Here is an 18,435-nt window from a genome sequence, read left to right as displayed (position 1 = left end):
AGACAAGGTAGAAGAGCACTACAAATTCTACAGGATGCACATGTTGAAGCCAAACTGACTTCAGAAGACAATGAAACTTTGTGAAGTTTGACCAAAGGGAGCTTAGGGATGGTGATGCCATGAACCCCAGAGCTCTCAGAAATTCCATGGCTGTTACAAAACCGGAGGAAATGAGTGTTAAGGCCCTGGGGGGAGGCAGGGATGCCAACATAAGCACACAGTCTGCATCCTGCACCAGAAAATACTTTTGAAGTTTACTGTGAACCCCAGGCCTTCCAGAAGAGAAATGGCAAAGTGAAGAATTTGCAACATGATCTCAAGAGGGGATGCCTGAAAATAAACGTTTGTTCAAGTAAAGAAATACTTGGATCCCCTGAATCCTGCAAAAAGTAATCACAGAAAACAGGCATTTGGTGTTTACCCTTGAGAAGTAGAAAGGGCCAATGACAAAGTAGAGAACTGAAAATGCAAAGAAGCAGAGAAATGTAAAAACTTCCTGAAAAGGGGATGGATTGGGATATTAATAAGCATCATTGAGATCCAGACACCACATAAGCCTGATAAAGCTGAAGAGGGAACAAAGTCTGAAGGGACAACATTCAAAAGGAGGGAACCTTCAAAAGGTGTTTATATGAGAGAGGTCTAGAATTGGTCTCAAAGTACCCTCATTTCTGGGTACTAGAAACATCCGGAAGTAAAACCCCCTCCTCCCTTTGGGACACAGGTACCTCTTGAACAGTACCCTGACACAAAAGATCTCAAAACACCTCTGGAAAGGAGGAGAGCTGTTCCTGAGGAATGCCCATAAAAGGGGGAAGGGACTTTTAAACCATGAAATACCAATGGTGAATAATGGACAAGACCCAGGAATCTTGTGTAATCTGTAGACAAACAGGAAGAGCGAGAGAGAAGCAAAGAGAAAGGGGAAAGTGGCTGGTAAGAATAGGATAGTGAGACGGCACCTGGTTTATCTAGAAAAGACTTCTGAGGCACAGAAGTTAGAGTAGCCTTAGCAGGAGAAGACCGCTTGCCACCCTTTGTACCCTTAGGAGGAGGGCAAGATTACCTGTGAACAAAGGTTGACTTATTGGGGTAGCTGCTCTGAAATTTAGGCACAGGAGAAAAACACGTTTAAGTTCCTGTAAAGCCTTACCCTGATCATGAAGGGACAAATACAGCAGAAGCAGTTTGCCAAATGAGTGTTTATCAAGAGGGGCATCCATCAACTTGGTCTTAATATCATCAGGTAAAGACTGAAGCCAAAGCCAGAAATACCTCATCACGAACCCAAAAGCAGCAGCCCTAAAAGTAGAATTTGCTGTATCATATCTACACTGTGGAATGATGAGACACCTGGAAGGAAGTCCCTAACATGGAAAGAGCAGAAGTTTTACCCCCAGAGTCTGGAAGATCAAAAATAACCTGGCATACGAGAGCCAACAAATACTGAACATATGGGTCTGGATAATTAACGGTCCTAAAAGCCAAGGTAGCAGAGGTGTAACCCTTCTTGCCTAGCCTTTCCATAGTCCTGCTATCTTTATCAGAGGGTAGTATCTTGGGAGCAGGAAGCAATGGAGACTGCTTCTTAGAAGCTACAGATAACACCCAGGGGTCAACAGAACAACACTTGTACATGAACTTATAGTCCACAAGCACCCTATAGAATCTATCAGGTTTCTTGTGAGCAGGGGGCTGAGAATCTGGAGCTCTATAAGCAATGGAAAATGCATCCAACAAGACAGCCAAAACAGGGGGAATGGCAGGCAATTTAGGAGAATCCATCTGCAGCAACTAATATCTTATGCAGTTCAGAAACCTGAGCACAACACCATTTAAAGAACTCCATCCCTGAGATAGTGCTCCCAAAGGAAATCTCTTCAAAGGGAGTATCAGGACTGGAAGATTCCTCTTCCTCTGATCCATAATCTAAAGGACAGGGAACCTGAGAAGAGTAAGCAAGGGATTCTTCATCTGAATCCTGCTTCTCATAGGAATCCTGTTCCCGGTGTCTTTTTAGGGGGAAGAGGACCAAGGGAGGGCTGGAACAAACTCCCAGAGGAAGTTTCAATGCCATCAGAGCACTAAACAAGCCCAGAGTGAAGGCCTAACATTCACTCTGTGTATCCTTAGAAGCAGGAGTAATATGTTTAGTCTTTTTTCAATGGGATGTCTGCCTTATAAAATTTGGAAGGTTCTGACCTAGGATGGCATTCAATAATGCTAATAGGGACTTCTCTGACTAGTATTTCAGGAACACCCCTAGGCCCCTCAAAGATAAATCAGCTGTGGTTTCCCCTGAATGCCCAAAACAGAATCTGCAATACCTTGTCAGACATGCTTAAAGTCAGATCCCAGCTAGCCTCCAACTCAGTTGTGGCACAAAAATCCATGATAAAACCAGGCAAATATCCAGGCATTGGGAGAGACATCCAGCATAGGCTAAACAGCAGAAGATTCTGGCATGAGCTTCTTAGCCTTGACTGAAAAATGTCCCTCAGAGGGAAGTTTCTTCCATTGTGTCTTCTGCAAGAAGCTTAAAACACTAGTTTTCAAGATAGCATTCCAAAGAAGAAAGTCTACTATGAAGGGTTTTTCGATACAAAGGCCTGACAGATGGAAAAGGCTATATAGTTGTGCGAGGCACCAAAGCAAAACAGGCACTGTTAGTTGAGATCTTTATGGGGAGTCTCCCACACTGACATTTACCCTTTGATGGCTTGAAACTCCAGAAGCAACAATAAAATAAAGGCAAGTGTGTGTGTGTGTGTGTGTGTGTGTGTGTGTGTGTGTGTGTGTGTGTGTGTGTGTGTGTGTGTGTGTGTGTGTATATATATATATATATAAAAAGAACCACAATGGGGCACTTATCTGCAACTGCTTGGTTAACCAGTGATGGAACGGGAGTTCGGGTAGACAAACAATAGCATTCAGACTAGTGGCAAAGTTCTGAGGATGTTACATCCAGATGTCACCTTTATGCCCAATGCTACATCAGGAGCATGCATGTGATGTACTGTGTACCTTAAAGCAACCCAAGGCTTTGTTACACTGGCCAGACAAACCGTCCTTCACAGGGGATTCCCTAATGTAATGAATACTGCCACAGTGAAATGGAAGGACATCATCTGCGGTACACTTATTTTGAAACCTCTGGAAGAAACTTTTGAAACATTTCTTATATGATAAGAAATAAAGATAAATGCATTATGAGTAGAGTACTGAAGCATGAGGGATGCAGGAATATGAAATACTGTTAGGAAAATATGTTAAAGTGTTTACAAAAAAGAAATTATGAAAAGAACAAAAAAAATCTCTCTGCCATCTTTCATTCTTTGTAAGAGGAAAACTATCCTTTGCTGAATAAAATCAAAAAGACCACCACTTGAGAGTACTGGGATAGGACAAGTGAACTGAGAAAAGGCAACGAATTAGAAAGATTACAGAGGTATATACAATATGTATACAGGCAAGTGATGTAGAATGGGAATGGCCAGTGAAAAATTAATCACATCAAGTGAAGATGCTGTACAGGAAAGAATAAACTGGATAAACAAATGAAACTTCACAAGAGATGGTAGGCTGGATTCTAGATTTTTTTAAAAAGTTAATACAGAAGAAAATATTTCATTCGAGTGCTTATTGACTGAAAGAAACTTGGACACAGCAATGCTATTTCCAAAATCATAAAATCTTTAATTTGAAGAATAAAATGTGCAACTAGAGACAAACTGCTCTGGGTCACATGGAGTACAAAGTGTTTTTGAAAATATTACCAGAACAGACTTTTTTTTAGTTAGTATGGTTAAACTGCATGCACACTGCATTGAAGTGGAGTGTGAATTAAAAGAAAAGTAAGCTGGTCAGCAATATGATTTCAAAAGCAGAAAATAATGCAAACCACAAACAGGCATGGAAAGTATTGCAATATTATGGAAAAGGAAACAGTTTTAAGCTGTACAGGAAATCAGAATTTCAGGTTACAATCAATGGTTGGTTTGGAGAAGATGGGCAGGACTGCCCATAAACAAGTTCAACAGTTTAATAATGAAGGCAGCAAAATAAAGTTAAAAGTGGAGGAAGGTAGTACTTTTCAGTCAATGAAATTGAATGGGAAACCAGTAAAGTATATAAATGATAAATTAGTGGGTAAAAACAGAGGATGAATAAAAAGTAATGAAGGTGAACAATTTGATGACATTCATGTTAGAAATAAGTAAAGCAAGAGTTTGGGAGATATTAAAATGAAGATAATGTATTGGTGCACTTTACAAAGTGTGTTATAAATGTAGGTTAGGATTTATTTGAAAATCTAACATGGAAGTTGTTACTCACTAAACAAAAAAAAAAAGTATTCTAATAGAAGAGCTTTGTTCGAAACATTAAGACATCATGGAGGCATACTTAAGATACCAAAGAAAATGTGCAGATAAATTATTTTACCACAGAACACTAGTGCTCTGCAGCCTTGAAAATAACTATGAAATGTAATGCAATGGAGGAATACTGTTCTAGCATAATACATAGTTCGGGGCAACTGGACTAAATATTACCACAGACTCTCACCTTAAGATGAAAAAAAATCAGACAGCAGGATAAAGTATAAAGTGGCAAGCCTGCAATAAACATTTTAAAAATCAGAGAGAAGCATGGCAAGAATAAATCTCTGCAGGCATTTGCCAAACACTGACGAATTTTTTTTTTCCAGGTGTGGTTTAAATCAACACACCAAAAATAAACACTAGTCAGAGTGCAAGACAGATCTTTTGAGCAGAAAGATGCATTCAAAGCTGTGGACAAGAGGAAACGTATGCTTAAAAAAGACAACTCAGTATAATCAATGTATACAATACCAGCATGTTGCAACGAATGAGAGGAAACGTATGCCTAACAAAGACAACTCAGTATAATCAAGGTGTATATAATACCAGCATGTCACAGCAAATGAGATTTATAACTCAGTTCTTGGAAATAAAGGTTACATGATAAACCAGGATATCATACAAAGGCCCAAAAGAAAGCCTCACCAGTAACAGAAGACAAGTATTTGTCGGACATTTGCAGAATAACACATGCAAAGGAAACTTGGGTCACCTTCAAAGATACTATTTAATAGGGCAGTAAAACAGACTTGCCTTCCAATTTCTTAATCTGCCAACTTGCCAGCAATGGGACTGGAAACTGCACTCACACTTAACGTTCCAGTGAAAGTATATACCCTACACTAAAGCAAAAACACCAGGGCATTCTTGGCGATAAACCTATCAAAATGAAGTGTAGGAGTAGAAAAATGTTCTATAGAAATGATAAAGTGCTCCAAGTGAATGTCAAGGGTAGACCATTGGTTACTACGTGTAGATCAATATATGTGAATATACCGTTAAGAGGCTACCCAAGGGTTTGCTCAGGTATATAAATACTGAGCACGTGCAAGTCAAACTGCCATTTTGTAGTTAGCTGTTGTAATGTAAGCACGTATGTATGCAAGGTCTGTTAACTAGTTTGTTTGTATTTAAAGATGCTGCTATCAATCCTGATGTGTTGCTATGTATTAAATAAAGTAACCAAGTGAAACCCCAAGCCTTCTTGTTATGTGCATTAGAGCTGAACGCGCGACATGGTGTCAGAAGCATGTCTAAAGGGTCTGGGCTCGGAACCAGCATATCCAAATAGCATCAAGCTAGAAATGGCTTGACTAAAATGACTAGAGGCACTTACTTAGAGCTGGTGGAATATACAGCAACAGATCATCCCTACAAATTGAGTAAACTTCGCAAAAGGCAGGTCAGAAACAAATTTCAGTTATTAAAAACTTGCTCAGCACCATTTCTTTTTGCATACAATGAAACGGGGCATACAGAACATTCTAAATATTTGCATAAAGAAATATGTACACTATTGATAAAAAATATTTGAATTACTATAGAAAATGTTTGAAATAAAGTTCAAATTGCATAAAACGAATAGAATAAAGGGAAATGAGAGCATTTTTACAAAGCATGTATTTTTGTATTCAGCAAAGATAGAGTTATCAGAAGTGTATAAAGTGTTTGCATGTTTGTGAAGTGTTACCGTAAAGTTATTTCGCAAAAGTACAGCCATTACAAGGCGTATTTCACAAAGTACAGCCACTACAAGGTGTATTTCGCAAAGCACAGTATTTTGGAGAGTTTATTGTGCATATTACAAGCTCACTGAGCAGTTTATTCATACATAATTACAAGGGCCATATTTTCAGTCTGTGTGTATACTCTGTGGGCATGACAGATTTCGAAAATCCAATGAACTTGTGTTTGACAGTAATATTCCTGAGAAATGGAGAGTGAGCAAGAGTACATTTTCATACAGGGTACATTTTCTGATAAATATTACCATACAAAGGCATTTATTCTACTTAATTTACCTGGGTCAGAAGCTATAGAAAGGGAGCGTTCATTTCTGCATGCAACTGCTGTCTATGCTGGAGAGCAGGAAAACAGTCATATCGTTGTACTAGCTGAGTCAAGGGAGGACGCAGTGCTTAAAAATGCAAATTTAGAGAAATGTATAACCCCCAGACAAATGTTACAATGGAAAAGCACTTATTTTATACAATGGATCAAAAGCCTAATGAAACTTTCGCACCATATATAAATGACCAGAGAAATAAAGCTAAAGCTAAAATGTGCAGATTTGGTGATTTAAGGGATGAGTGGATAAAGGACAGACTTGTGTGTGGTATAAAAGATGATGCTGAGAAAGATTTTCCTTTGTGACAGTGACTTCACTTTTAATCAGGCCACTGAGATTTGTCAGACATATCAGCTTAAAGGAAAGCACACAAATATGCTTACAAATGAGTACAGCTCTAGGAGGCACAATGATAAAAGCTCATGTTGACAGTACGCAGCACATGGTTAAAAGAAACATGCCCAAGCACATGGCAGCAACTGTAAGCCCTACAGAACTCATTGATAAACCCCAGAGCTTTTTAGCAAATTCTAGAGTTTTCACAGTCTCAGTGAAGCACAACAGTGAGTCATCAAACTCAAAGCATGGGCCTCAACCCAGTTTCACTGCTAACTGCCGTAATTATGTTGGAAACCACGAATCTATGAGAAATGTTTAGCTTTTGGTCAACAATGCCACAGATGAATAAATGGAATCATTTCAAAAGATTCTGTAAATCAAAAGACCCACATTCTTTTATTATAAGGGAACACGAAGAAATCATGTATACCACAAAAAGGAAAAGCCAGAATCAAAACCAGGCAGCCAGTGACAGCACAAGGCAGTTGATAAAAAGTACAGTTTTGTACCTACCATAAAAAACAGGATACCTCCCAAAACATGCCCACAAACAACCATCACCAAACCATATTACCATGCCAAAACAGAAGCAGAGGTAAAGGGAGATGGCAAAAATCATAAAAGCATTAGACTGCTAAAAAATGCCCTATTGCATTGCGCAGAGGCAAAGCCAGCCTAGACTTAGAATAAGGAAGGAAGGTGGTAATGAAAATGTATGTACTGAACTCCAAGTGGCTGCTTTACCCCTTAGAAAGGCAGTAGAAGTGGCAGTAGCTCTAGTGGAATGAGTCTCTGATTCCAGCGGAACCTCCTTACTGATGGGAATATAACAGAAAGAAATAAAAACCCAATCCATTTAGAAATAGTTGAAACAGGTTTCCCTGTTTTCCCAGAAAAAAAGAAAAAAAAAAAAAAACAAACTGAGACTGCCTGAACCCTGCTTGGTTCTGCAAATTGAGATCCCAAGCAGGAGTATGAACCTTTATCGAGGAGAAAAACAAAACCCTTCCAAAATAACTCAGTAAGATTGAAGAGAAGCTAGGCCTTCTGGCCTCCAAAATAACATTCAAAACTTGTTGTGGAAGCTGAGACCCTCCAGGGTCACAAAACAGATATGCCAAGCTGTGAGTGAGAGAGAACTGAATCTTGACATGAGGGAAGTGATTGCCCTCCTGAGACAAAAAGATGCGAATCAAAGGCCATGGAGGCTCCGGGCTCCAAACTCCTTAGTAGTGGTAGTGGTGCAGGTGCTGGCCAGAGCCAAATCCGTAGAATCATGAATCATGGATGGCTTGTCTATTCAATGTCTGAGTCCCCATAACACTGTCAACTTTTGAAACATATGAGGATCCAGTTTCCACTGTGGAGGATCCACAATTTGTCTGCTCAACACATCTAAATAGGGAGTTCTGTGCTCTGGTAGAAAACCTGCCTGAAGATTGAGGAGTAAACTGAGAGAGCAGTCTCCCAGAAAGATCATCGCTTGCCTGCAAAGAGGGTATGAATGGGTTCCCCCCTTGTGTTGTACCACCATGACAGTAGTGTTGTTGTTGTGAATCAACACCTGTGTCCTGGGTGAAGTGGAAAGTGATCAATGCAAATTGAACTGCTAACATCTCCTTCAAGTTGATTGATATGCAATGTATGCTGACTGGCCAGTCTGACGGGCCACATGTCTTGCATTGAGCCACAAAATTTCTTCTGAATGCAAGGTATTATCTGAATGACAGTGTCTAGATCTTCTGGGTGTTGTTGTCCATACATTTTTTGTGATACCATTGAAGCTTCCTCTATGCGAAGGACTGTCCTTGCAGTCAGCCTGACTGTAGAGACATTTGATGGAAATAAAGAGAAAAGGCTTTTGTTGTCCGGGGTCAAAAAGCCCATCTGGGAAGCTGTATTCAGTCTCCACACCCAGAAAGCACATCCTGAGACAGAATACCCTAGGCATCTTAACACTACCATCACATACTGAAGATGATGAGACCTGATTCCTGGGAGGCCACATCCTGCAAAATCAAGTTTGCTTCTAGGACCCCAGTCCAGAAACGGATTTAATCAACCTGTCTAGTTTCAAAGGATTGTCTGTTCTTCTTAAGCGGCATCCACTAAGAAATAAGTTGATCAGTTAGACAGTGGCAACCCTACTCTTGATGTTGATGGTGTGTCAGTGCTTCATAAAACAGTTAATGGAGTAGATTTTGGGGCAAAGAATCAAGTATTTTGTACTGTTTGGATAAACTGCAAGCCCATTGAGCTGAAAGTTGACAGGTTCTAAGTGCAATGTTAGGTCTGCAGTAATATTTGCTAGTGTGTAAAGGTGAAGGACTTGACTTGTCAAGGTGCGCAAAGCTTGCTGCTTATGGAGGTGAAATTCAAACCGAAGGCTCAGTAGTCCTTTCAGCTTACTCTGCCGGTAGATGACCATATAAAATAAGCTGTAGCAAGGGGCATATCCTGTCATCATTAGGGGTCAGACAGTTTGAAAACGGGACTGCTTTCATTTAATAAGTCCACCATGTTAGCTTAAAAGACCACTACTCTAATTTTGCCCAGTACATTTTTTCTACCTATGCTGATCTGTTCCTGAGAAAGTTCCAGAGGACACTCCTGTTACTGTGACGAGTCCAGAAGCTCCTGCTAAGAGTTGTGCAACGCAGACTGTCCCCTGTTGCTAAATTTGGTCCCAACTGTTATGTTACGATACGGTCGAATCTCTAAACCCTGTAGCAGATATGAAGCAACATGGACATGAAACATTGTGTTTTGTTTCTGATGTATACAGTAATGAATGCCTAACTCTGAAATTTTGTACAAAGGGCAATCGTTTTAAGAGAGAGGATATAGATCAATATATGTGTATATACTTTAAAAGAAGCTATCCAAGGGCTTGCACGTGCAAGTCACACTGCCATTTTGTAGTTAGGTGTTGAGATGTAAGCATGCATGTATGTAAAGTCTGTTAACTAGTTTGTTCACATTTAAAGATTCTGCTATCCATTCTGATGTGTTTCTATGTATTAAAGCATCTAAACAAAACCCCAAGCCTTCTTGTTATATGTGTTAGAGACAAACTAACAACAGTACACTAGCAGGATGGCTGTAAATATGCAGAACTAAGCTGCTGTTTCAATCTCTGTTGTTGGCCAAAAGTGCTCTTAACAGCACCCACAATGTGCCCCAAATTGACAACTCCGGCAATTCATATGGAATTACATGAATTGGCAGCATATCTAAGACTAAATTCTTTGTGACCTATTGCTCCTATCAGAACTGGGCATCCTTTTTTCATATTAGCCTTGTTTCTGCCTTCAAATCCTGGTATTTATAACTTTCCTACTGTATGCAAGGTATCACATGGTGTAGCAATTTCAATCTAGCATTTTTTTAAACTGTTGGTAATGGGTAACCCCATGCAATATAAACATCATTCTCTAGAATGCTTTGAGGTTCATGTTTCCAATACTTCTTGGCTACTTCATTACTGTAATGTTGGCACAATCCCCAGTGCAACAGTCTTGCCACATTATGCCTTTCAGTATACAGGCCCACTGCCATTAGTATATCACAACTAGCAACAATGTGTGGCTGTTTCCAGCTGTGTTTTACAGAACCAGCATTTGTCCTCCTCCCACATGCTCATTGCACTTTGTAATCAGACGTGTAACATAATTCACTATACTGGGCTACCAGTATTAACCTTTCTTTTGGTTTAAATTCACTTCTTAACCATTCCAGCATCAGATCCTGAGCAACATGTGGTTGTTCAAGTTTCCTGTATTTGCACCTATATTTGTGCTTTTGCCACATTTCTTGCCTTCTCATCTGATCCTTCATCTTTTATTTATGTTTTAGCACATTCATTTGCTGACTGATTTTTATCTACTTCTGGCTTGATTACTATGATCACTTGACACAGATATGCTTCAAGTACTAATTTTAGTCTTAGATTTTTTAGCCTTCGAAAATATTCCTTAATGGGTTTTGTTTGCATTTGTTCATGTTTGTCAATCCTTCAATTCCCAAATGTTTATACACATCCCCCTGCTCACATTCTTTTATATTGCATTCTTGTTCGACTATTTTCTTTGTGCTGTACCTTTCCTGCATTAAATGTTACTTTCTCAAATTTATCAAGACCAAAGAATACTTGTATCATCTGAGAAAGTTTTGACCAGTTCTAGTTGTACTTTCAGCTCATCTGAAGAACTATACAGTTTTAAATCGCTTACAAAAAATGAAGTCTTTGCACGGTTTTCTAGGAGCCAACATTTTAACTACAAGTTAGTCTGTTAAGTAAACAGCTCGATAGGTTAAGGGCAAGAAAAAGGAGCAATGGTGAGAGTCAACCTAGAATATCGCCTTCTGCATATTTACCCCTGGGATGACAATTTGTCCTTTATTATGACTTAGCTGCTAAGTGGTTTGCCACTATTTCATGGTCACTGTAATGTAACTGATAAATGTAGGGTATCGTATACATCTGTATGCACTCTACCCATGAATGTGAGATGCTGTCAAATGCTTGTGTAATCTATCCATGCCATACTTGGTGTCTTCTCCTTTTAACAATTCTCCATTATTTATTTTACATTTATTTACCGGGAAAGTCCAACTGGACTGGGTCTATTTACAGCGGAGGCCCGGGGAGAAAAGCTCCACCTATATTAACAGAAATACTAGAATTTAATACATAGTAGTAAAAACTGATAATACACTAACAGCAAAAATCCAGCTAATACAGAAATATAAAACAGAATACAACGCAGCAGTTAGACAAACATTTATTAAAAATTATCACTAAAATGATCCTTTGTTCCATATGACTGTTACCCTTTTGTTCTACCGTAATGATTAAGTTTTCTTCTAAATGACTACAAACTCTTGTTGGCATCAATTCCAGTACATTGTTTATACATCGCTAGAAGGCAAGTTATTTTCTGTAGTTTTTAGGATGGCTTAAAGGTTCTCTCTCAAGTAGTATTTTTCCTGTTAACCAGGTTGGTGTCTGTTCATGGTGGCAAGTAAGTAGTTATTACTCAGGCCTAAATCTTCATGTAAAGAAGTTGATTTTAGCCAGAAGCCAAGTACTGCATATGGAGCTGGGGCTTTTCGATTAGCTTTTCTTAATTTTGGTTCAATTTCTCTGGCAGTTGCTTCATCCCAGCTCACATCCTGTACATCTGAATTTCTGTTTCTTTTATTTCTTCTACCCATTCAGCATCTTTATGTACCACAGGATCTTCATAGATATTTATCCAAGATGTGTATTTTTTGGTGGTGTTATAATTCCTTTTGGTTTCTCAATCTTCTGTAAAACTTGGGTCATCAATGAATTGCTTATTTTGAACTTTTATATTTATCTGCATATGTTCTACTTTTTTTGCCTCTGTTGGTATCTTTAGTTTATTATTTGCAACAGTGTACGATAGATCCTGCTCTAATACTGTGCATTGCTCTTATTACGTCTATCTTTCGAAGCATTTTTGTTGATCTGTTACCTCTTCTATACAGCAACACTTCCTGGCATTTTTATCAGGGAGGTCCAACTGGGCTAGTAGCCCATGTTCAGAGGAGGCCTGGGGAGAAATGCTCCACATACAGAAATAGTTATTTTTGACTACAGTAGATTTTTAAGTATACAAAGTTCACAAAGTTACTTGATAGGTACAACAATTGCATTGTTTACATCTATTACACATTAAAGGATAGATATTATAGCTATCACAGCCATACTCTACAGAGAGATTCTCTAATCACATACTTATCACTTTATTTACGGAGAGTTGACAGATTTGTACAGAAAAGAATAAGCAAGTACCACCTTGTCAGTCATCTGGTATTCACTTTTTTAAACTGTGCAATTGCTTTAATGTTTTTCTATTTCATACTTCCATGATGGCATTTGATGTATTCCCTTTCTTTCCCTTATTGGCCTGTATGTTTGCGGCAAGACTATGTGCTATTAATTTAGCTACACAGCAGTATATCCTATTCACTTCTGTCATGTCACATACATTTCTGTTAATAGACTTACTGTGTTCATTTGTTTTAATCAGACTTCAACATTTTAGGTCTGGACTTTCTGTAAATCTATTTCTCTCCTCGATCTTAATATGTATATCCATCTGTATTAAAATCAAGCAACTCAGAGTTGCAACAGAGGGCACTTTTTTGTGCTGTTTCATGCAAGCATTCTACAGCAAGTTCCAGAACATCTTCCTGTGACATTTTCTTTAGCTGCATCCTGCGTCATCCATTGCTGTTTCACATGGGAACTCACCAGCCTACACTCCAAAACACTGACTACAGAGTTGCCACCGTTTCCTGCTCCTTCCCTTGCTGTGCAACTCCAACTGAACTTTTGCACTAGTATCCTACTGAAGGCTCCATAGCATCTCTTCATGTGGCAAATGATCAGAGGCTTCCTGTTCTGCCTGCTTTTCCTAAATTTGGAACTTACTGTTATATCACGCTGTGGTGTTACCAGAGTTGGATTTTATATACTAAATCCTTCACTTTGCAGGTAATCGCAACTTCAGTTTCCATTTTACTCCATTACTAATCTTTTTTCTACTGTTCCCCTTTTTCTTATTTTTTTTGTATTGCAAAACTTTCTATATCTGGATGCCTTTGCCTGCATTTCTCAAATATCATTGCTACTGCCATTTTTGTATTGATTAGTTTAGCTTTCTCCTTTGCATAAATACTACACCACATTAAACCTTTTTCTTTCAAATACGTCCATATTTCTTCAGATGTCTCCCACTCCACCAGTTTCTCCTTGATTTGGGGAGACTGTTCCATCATGCTTTGACATGACCTTTGTGAGGCTTTCTACACCAAATCATTCACTTTGCAGGTATTCCATAACTTCAGCTTCTATTTAACTTCTTTAATAATCTTCTGTTCTACTTTCTCCCTCTGTGATCTTATGTATTGTGAAACTGTCCATATCTGGGTGTCTTTGATTGCATTTCTCTGAAACAAAAAAGCAGCTTCAAAGATATGATTAGTTTGGCTTTCTCCTTCGCATAGATATTGCACTATATCAGATCGCTTTCCCATGTCCATGTTTCTTTTTTAAACCTTTTAAAAATGTTAGTTTTGTTTATATTTTTAGACTTGCTCAGTTTTTTCCAAATGGCTAAAGGTTTATTGGTCATTATGTTTTTCATCAAGCTGCTGTACCAAACAAATTTGCATTTGAAGCTTTTGACAGTTTCTTTTGTACAAGTTTTTATTTCCTCTAATTTTTCTCAATCTTTGTGATTACAGGGTTCTTGCATAACAGCAACACTTGCTCTTTCTCATCCTCAATAGTCCACCATCATCTTTATGGATTTTTTTTGGTTTGTCATATTTTGTGCTTTTGGGGACTATTTCCTGCAACAGGGGGGTCATCTTTCCCCTGGGCCTGGCCTAATCCCATTGCAGAAATGTTTTGGTGTCTTGAAGATTCTGCACTCATTTTTTCTAGTCCTGGCACCAGTGTGCCTACCAGGATTGGGCACTTCTACCACAGGACTTGTGCACCCAGATGTCATTTTAACCTACTTCTGCTCGTGATATACACTATATAAAACAGACTATATATCAGTGTCTTGCTGAGATTTTGTAAAAACAGGGTACCTGTTAAAGGTATTCACCAAAACCGGAGGATGAATTTAGTTCCTAAACACTACTCTCCGATTGCTGATTTTATCCTTTCTCCAACTTGACCTTTACTATGCTGTAACAAGGGTTCCAAATAAGAGGAAAGTAGGCTATATAGAGGAGGTAAAGCCAGATTTTTAATGCTAACATCCACTAACATGGAACACAATTGGGTATAGAGGTCATGCAAGTTGCAGGTATAAAACAGACAGACTGGCCTAGTTTAGGTAAGTGTAAAAAAAACACTAAAGGACTGGAGGAAAATTAAAGCAACACCACCGTCTTGGATTAAGGAAACTCCAGTTTTCTTTCAAGGAATATACTGTGAAAATACTAATGCAGGCAAGCTAACAGTTTCCCAGCATTTTAAAATTCAAGCAATGGATAATGTATAACCTGATTAAAAGAGTAAAAGTTTCAGAATGTTGTAATGTTATGCTGATTAATTTTAAGTTATGCTGCTTTTACACTTTTACAAACCTTCGTCCTTGCCTTATAAGCAAAACTACAACAAAACATGGTTCTTTGAATCTGCCTTAAATTCCACTGTTGCATTGTGACATTCTTAATATACCACAATTCACAAATGCTGCTCAATAATGTTGCATGAAATAAAGTCAGTGAAAATAAATATCTTGAACACTGCAAAGCAGACATTCTAGACCATTCTGCAGCATGGCTGCGGCTCTACACAGTTAAAACTAATACAAATTAAGTACCTGTTTAAATGCCTGAAGGACCTCTTGCCTCTGGCTGAAGTGTCTAAACAGCAGATGAAGTGCTCCAGAAATAAGTGGAGGATAGTCATGCATTGTGAGGTGCAGCAGTACCCGAAGGAATGTTCTACCTCCTTGGTCATCCAAATCCAGTGGTGTATTCTCTTCACTAAAAAGAAAGATGAATGGTTGTATTGACCGTTCTTAAAATTATCCCCCTCAAACATCTGCCAAAGCTTTTGAAGAACTCAACTTATCAAAATAAAAATAAAGACAAACCAAGGGTCTGATTTGATAGTTTAGGGGCACAGTGTGCATGTCTAACTGTCCTATCATTACCCTCGGAGATTAAAGAGGGCCAGCCTGAGGACATCCCCCTCCCACCTTTGAATAAACAGCTTCAGATGTAGATACTTCCAAACTATGCTCCTGGTAGTAACGCATACATGAGCTGCTTGACTTGTAAGAGATGAACTCAATTAATGCAGATTAAAGCAAGTCTTCGTGCAAGGTGTGAAAATGTGCATCATGCTATTAAGGCTTTTTACAGTTAGAGCATAAAAACGGCTCTGCCATTCCTTTCATTTTGGAGAGAGAACTAAAGCAAGGAAGTTGATGGGAACAGACATGCAACCAAAGACAGTAAAGATATATTACCTTATGTTCTCATTTTACCATTTTATTAAGTCTAGTACATTTTTAAGCATAACTCAGATTCTTATACTGCAATATTGTGCTCTCAAATGTTCTTGTTTAGCTCTCTAAAGTACTCCCTAACAAAAAATTCTAATAAAAGAATACTTTAAGGTTCAGTTCATGTCATCTTCCAGTAAGCTATTCCAAAAAGTCACCCTTGCTAAAGAGCAACACCAGTCTTCAGACTGTTGCTTGTCCAGTATTTACTACTACATGCTTCATCTAGCAAATGTTATGTAATTCAATCACTTTTTTAGAACATTTGCTGCCTGCTTTCACATCCTCTGTCAGATTGCCCATATGTTCCTCATACTGCAATGCGATCTAACATTATCATTCATGCAGTAGAGTTTATTTTGCTTTTTGCAGACCTATCTCACTGTACCTGCCCAGTAACAGCAATGGGTCATGTTACTTGGTTCCACAAGTTAAGTAACCCCTCAGAACAGTCTTACTCCCTTGAAGCCAACACCCCATTGGTGTCTCCAGACATTATTGAACATTGAACCATGAGAATGTTCACCCCAGGTGTGCATTCCTACCCCCCCTTCAAAGAGGCAAGCAGAAAAAGCTGCATCACTTCCCCCTCCCATGCTACCTCTACTAGATGCCCTAGGCTGCTAAACGAACCTTAGTCACCTGGGCCATATTGACAGAGCTTTATCCCTGATCATAATATCTCATGTGCTATCTCCTCAGAGCTCAACCTTGTAGCCATATGATGTGCCTCGAGCAGCAAACTACACGTGACTTATTGCAAAACCCATCTAAATTTGCTACATATCACTTCAATAAGCTGTCAAAGCTTCTCCAACCCTCAGACAAAAAAACTTACATCTTTAATAAATTGTCACATCTAAATAACATGGATAACATTAATGGAAGACACCACATTAATAAAAAAAAGCATTAACATTTCACTTTCATGCAGTAACTATGACATGTCCTCAATTCCTGGTTTCTCGTAAATCTCACTCCTCCACCTGAACATTCTTCCTCAAGTACTCTGCCCACAAACTGAGAAAGATCAGTTATTGATGCCCTAAGTGATTAAAATATCAAGTCTAACTATAACCTTTTCATTCAATATTGATTTGACTACCTTCAGCTATTGTCTATAACCTCCCTTCTTACTCCAAGCATCTGACACTTGCATTACTGACCTCTTGTGAAGAATAAAATCACTGTTAACATGGATGTCAAATCATCTACTGTCCCAACTTTAGGCATCTTCACAGCACTGGGTGCCCCTATGCAGTGTAACCACCTAATGTTCAAACACTGAAATACTTAATATTCCTAAACACAATTAGTAAAAGGTGCAGATATTTTAAAATGGAGGAAAAATATCCATTAAAATAAAAGCAAGAAAGTACCACACAACACTATCCACAAACCTGTAGCTCATGTCTCTTAACCTCTTAGCACAAGAAATCTGGACAAAGCATAAAATAATGGAGGACAAAGACCAAAAAAATAACAGGTTTTTAATATTGCTCTTATAAACTTAAACACTTTGCTATAATAAAAGGTTTTGTATTGGCATGTATTTTTTAAGCACAGAAGGTCTGAAACTCAAATGTGTATCATTTGGTGATTTTAGTCCTCAGTGATTTGCCAGAAAACCACAAATGTTATGAGGAACAGACCAAACACGAGGCAAAAATCTGGAAATTCTGCAAAAATCAACAGTTGAGAGGCTGTCAGCAAACAGACACTCCTAGATTTGCTGGATGGAGACAAGACTGGCCCCAAGTAGAATCCTACCTTTGTCCAGAATTATAACCAAATGCAGACATAACAGAGCAGTAAACATCTAATTAGTTGACGGCACTGTCTAGGAATAGGGTATGTGTCAGTCTGGAAAAAGATGAGCTAACCTCCATCTTTAAATATGGCCTACACTTCTCACAGGCCAATTCAAATACAAAAAAAGTTGGCAGCGGAAACTTCAGTCAAGATTTGGTGTTGCAAAATATAACTCACACCTGTACTTTCCTCAGGAAGACCTCAAAAAGCAGTAACTATGTTAAAATCCCAAGCACTAGCAGTAAATGATCCACAGCAGTACTGCTCTACAACTTGCCCCACCATTTCTAACTTAATCATCTAGCCTCAAGTGCTCTGTTGTATGCATCTTGTAGTGAAGATAAAATTCATATCTAAAGCTAACCACAAAGTTAACTGAAAACAATTCATAAAATCATGTGACAGTAAACTGTTGTTTCTAAAGTAGTAATCTCTGTTGCACCACCCACTAGGTATGGGGAACAGAAAACAGCCCTCATACACACCACTCTATGAACTATCTCGGAGGGCACACAGTCTCAGAATACACAGAAGTCTCTCACTTTCTCAGAGTTGCATGATGCTGGCAGCACAGCCAATATGTACTATAACTGCATGTGAAGATGAAAATGTTAAAATCTGACATGCCAGACTGCAGTCTTACTATCATTCTCTTCATGTACGCTCCCACATACACAACTTCATGAACTATTTGCTTTGGACAGCCAAGTCGCATCACCCCCAGTTAACAGCACTTGTCATACAAGCCTCTGCTTGCAGAAATGCAGCT

General features: G+C 38.7%; 1 protein-coding gene across 1 annotated transcript in view; it reads right to left on the bottom strand.

The window, feature by feature from the left end:
- ITPR1 (inositol 1,4,5-trisphosphate receptor type 1) overlaps positions 1–18,435 on the bottom strand; it is a 2,510,606-nt gene that overhangs the window by 1,574,139 nt on the left and 918,032 nt on the right. The window contains exon 23 of the mRNA XM_044076407.1: positions 15,165–15,330. Within this exon, the coding sequence (XP_043932342.1) occupies positions 15,165–15,330 (166 nt within the window). The remainder of the gene's footprint in view (positions 1–15,164; positions 15,331–18,435) is intronic.

The sequence above is a fragment of the Protopterus annectens genome, chromosome 7.part0 (assembly GCF_019279795.1).
Source record: "Protopterus annectens isolate FY-2018-M chromosome 7.part0, PAN1.0, whole genome shotgun sequence".
In the NCBI taxonomy this organism is placed as follows: Eukaryota; Metazoa; Chordata; order Ceratodontiformes; family Protopteridae; genus Protopterus; species Protopterus annectens.
This window is presented reverse-complemented; position numbering and strand designations above follow the sequence as displayed.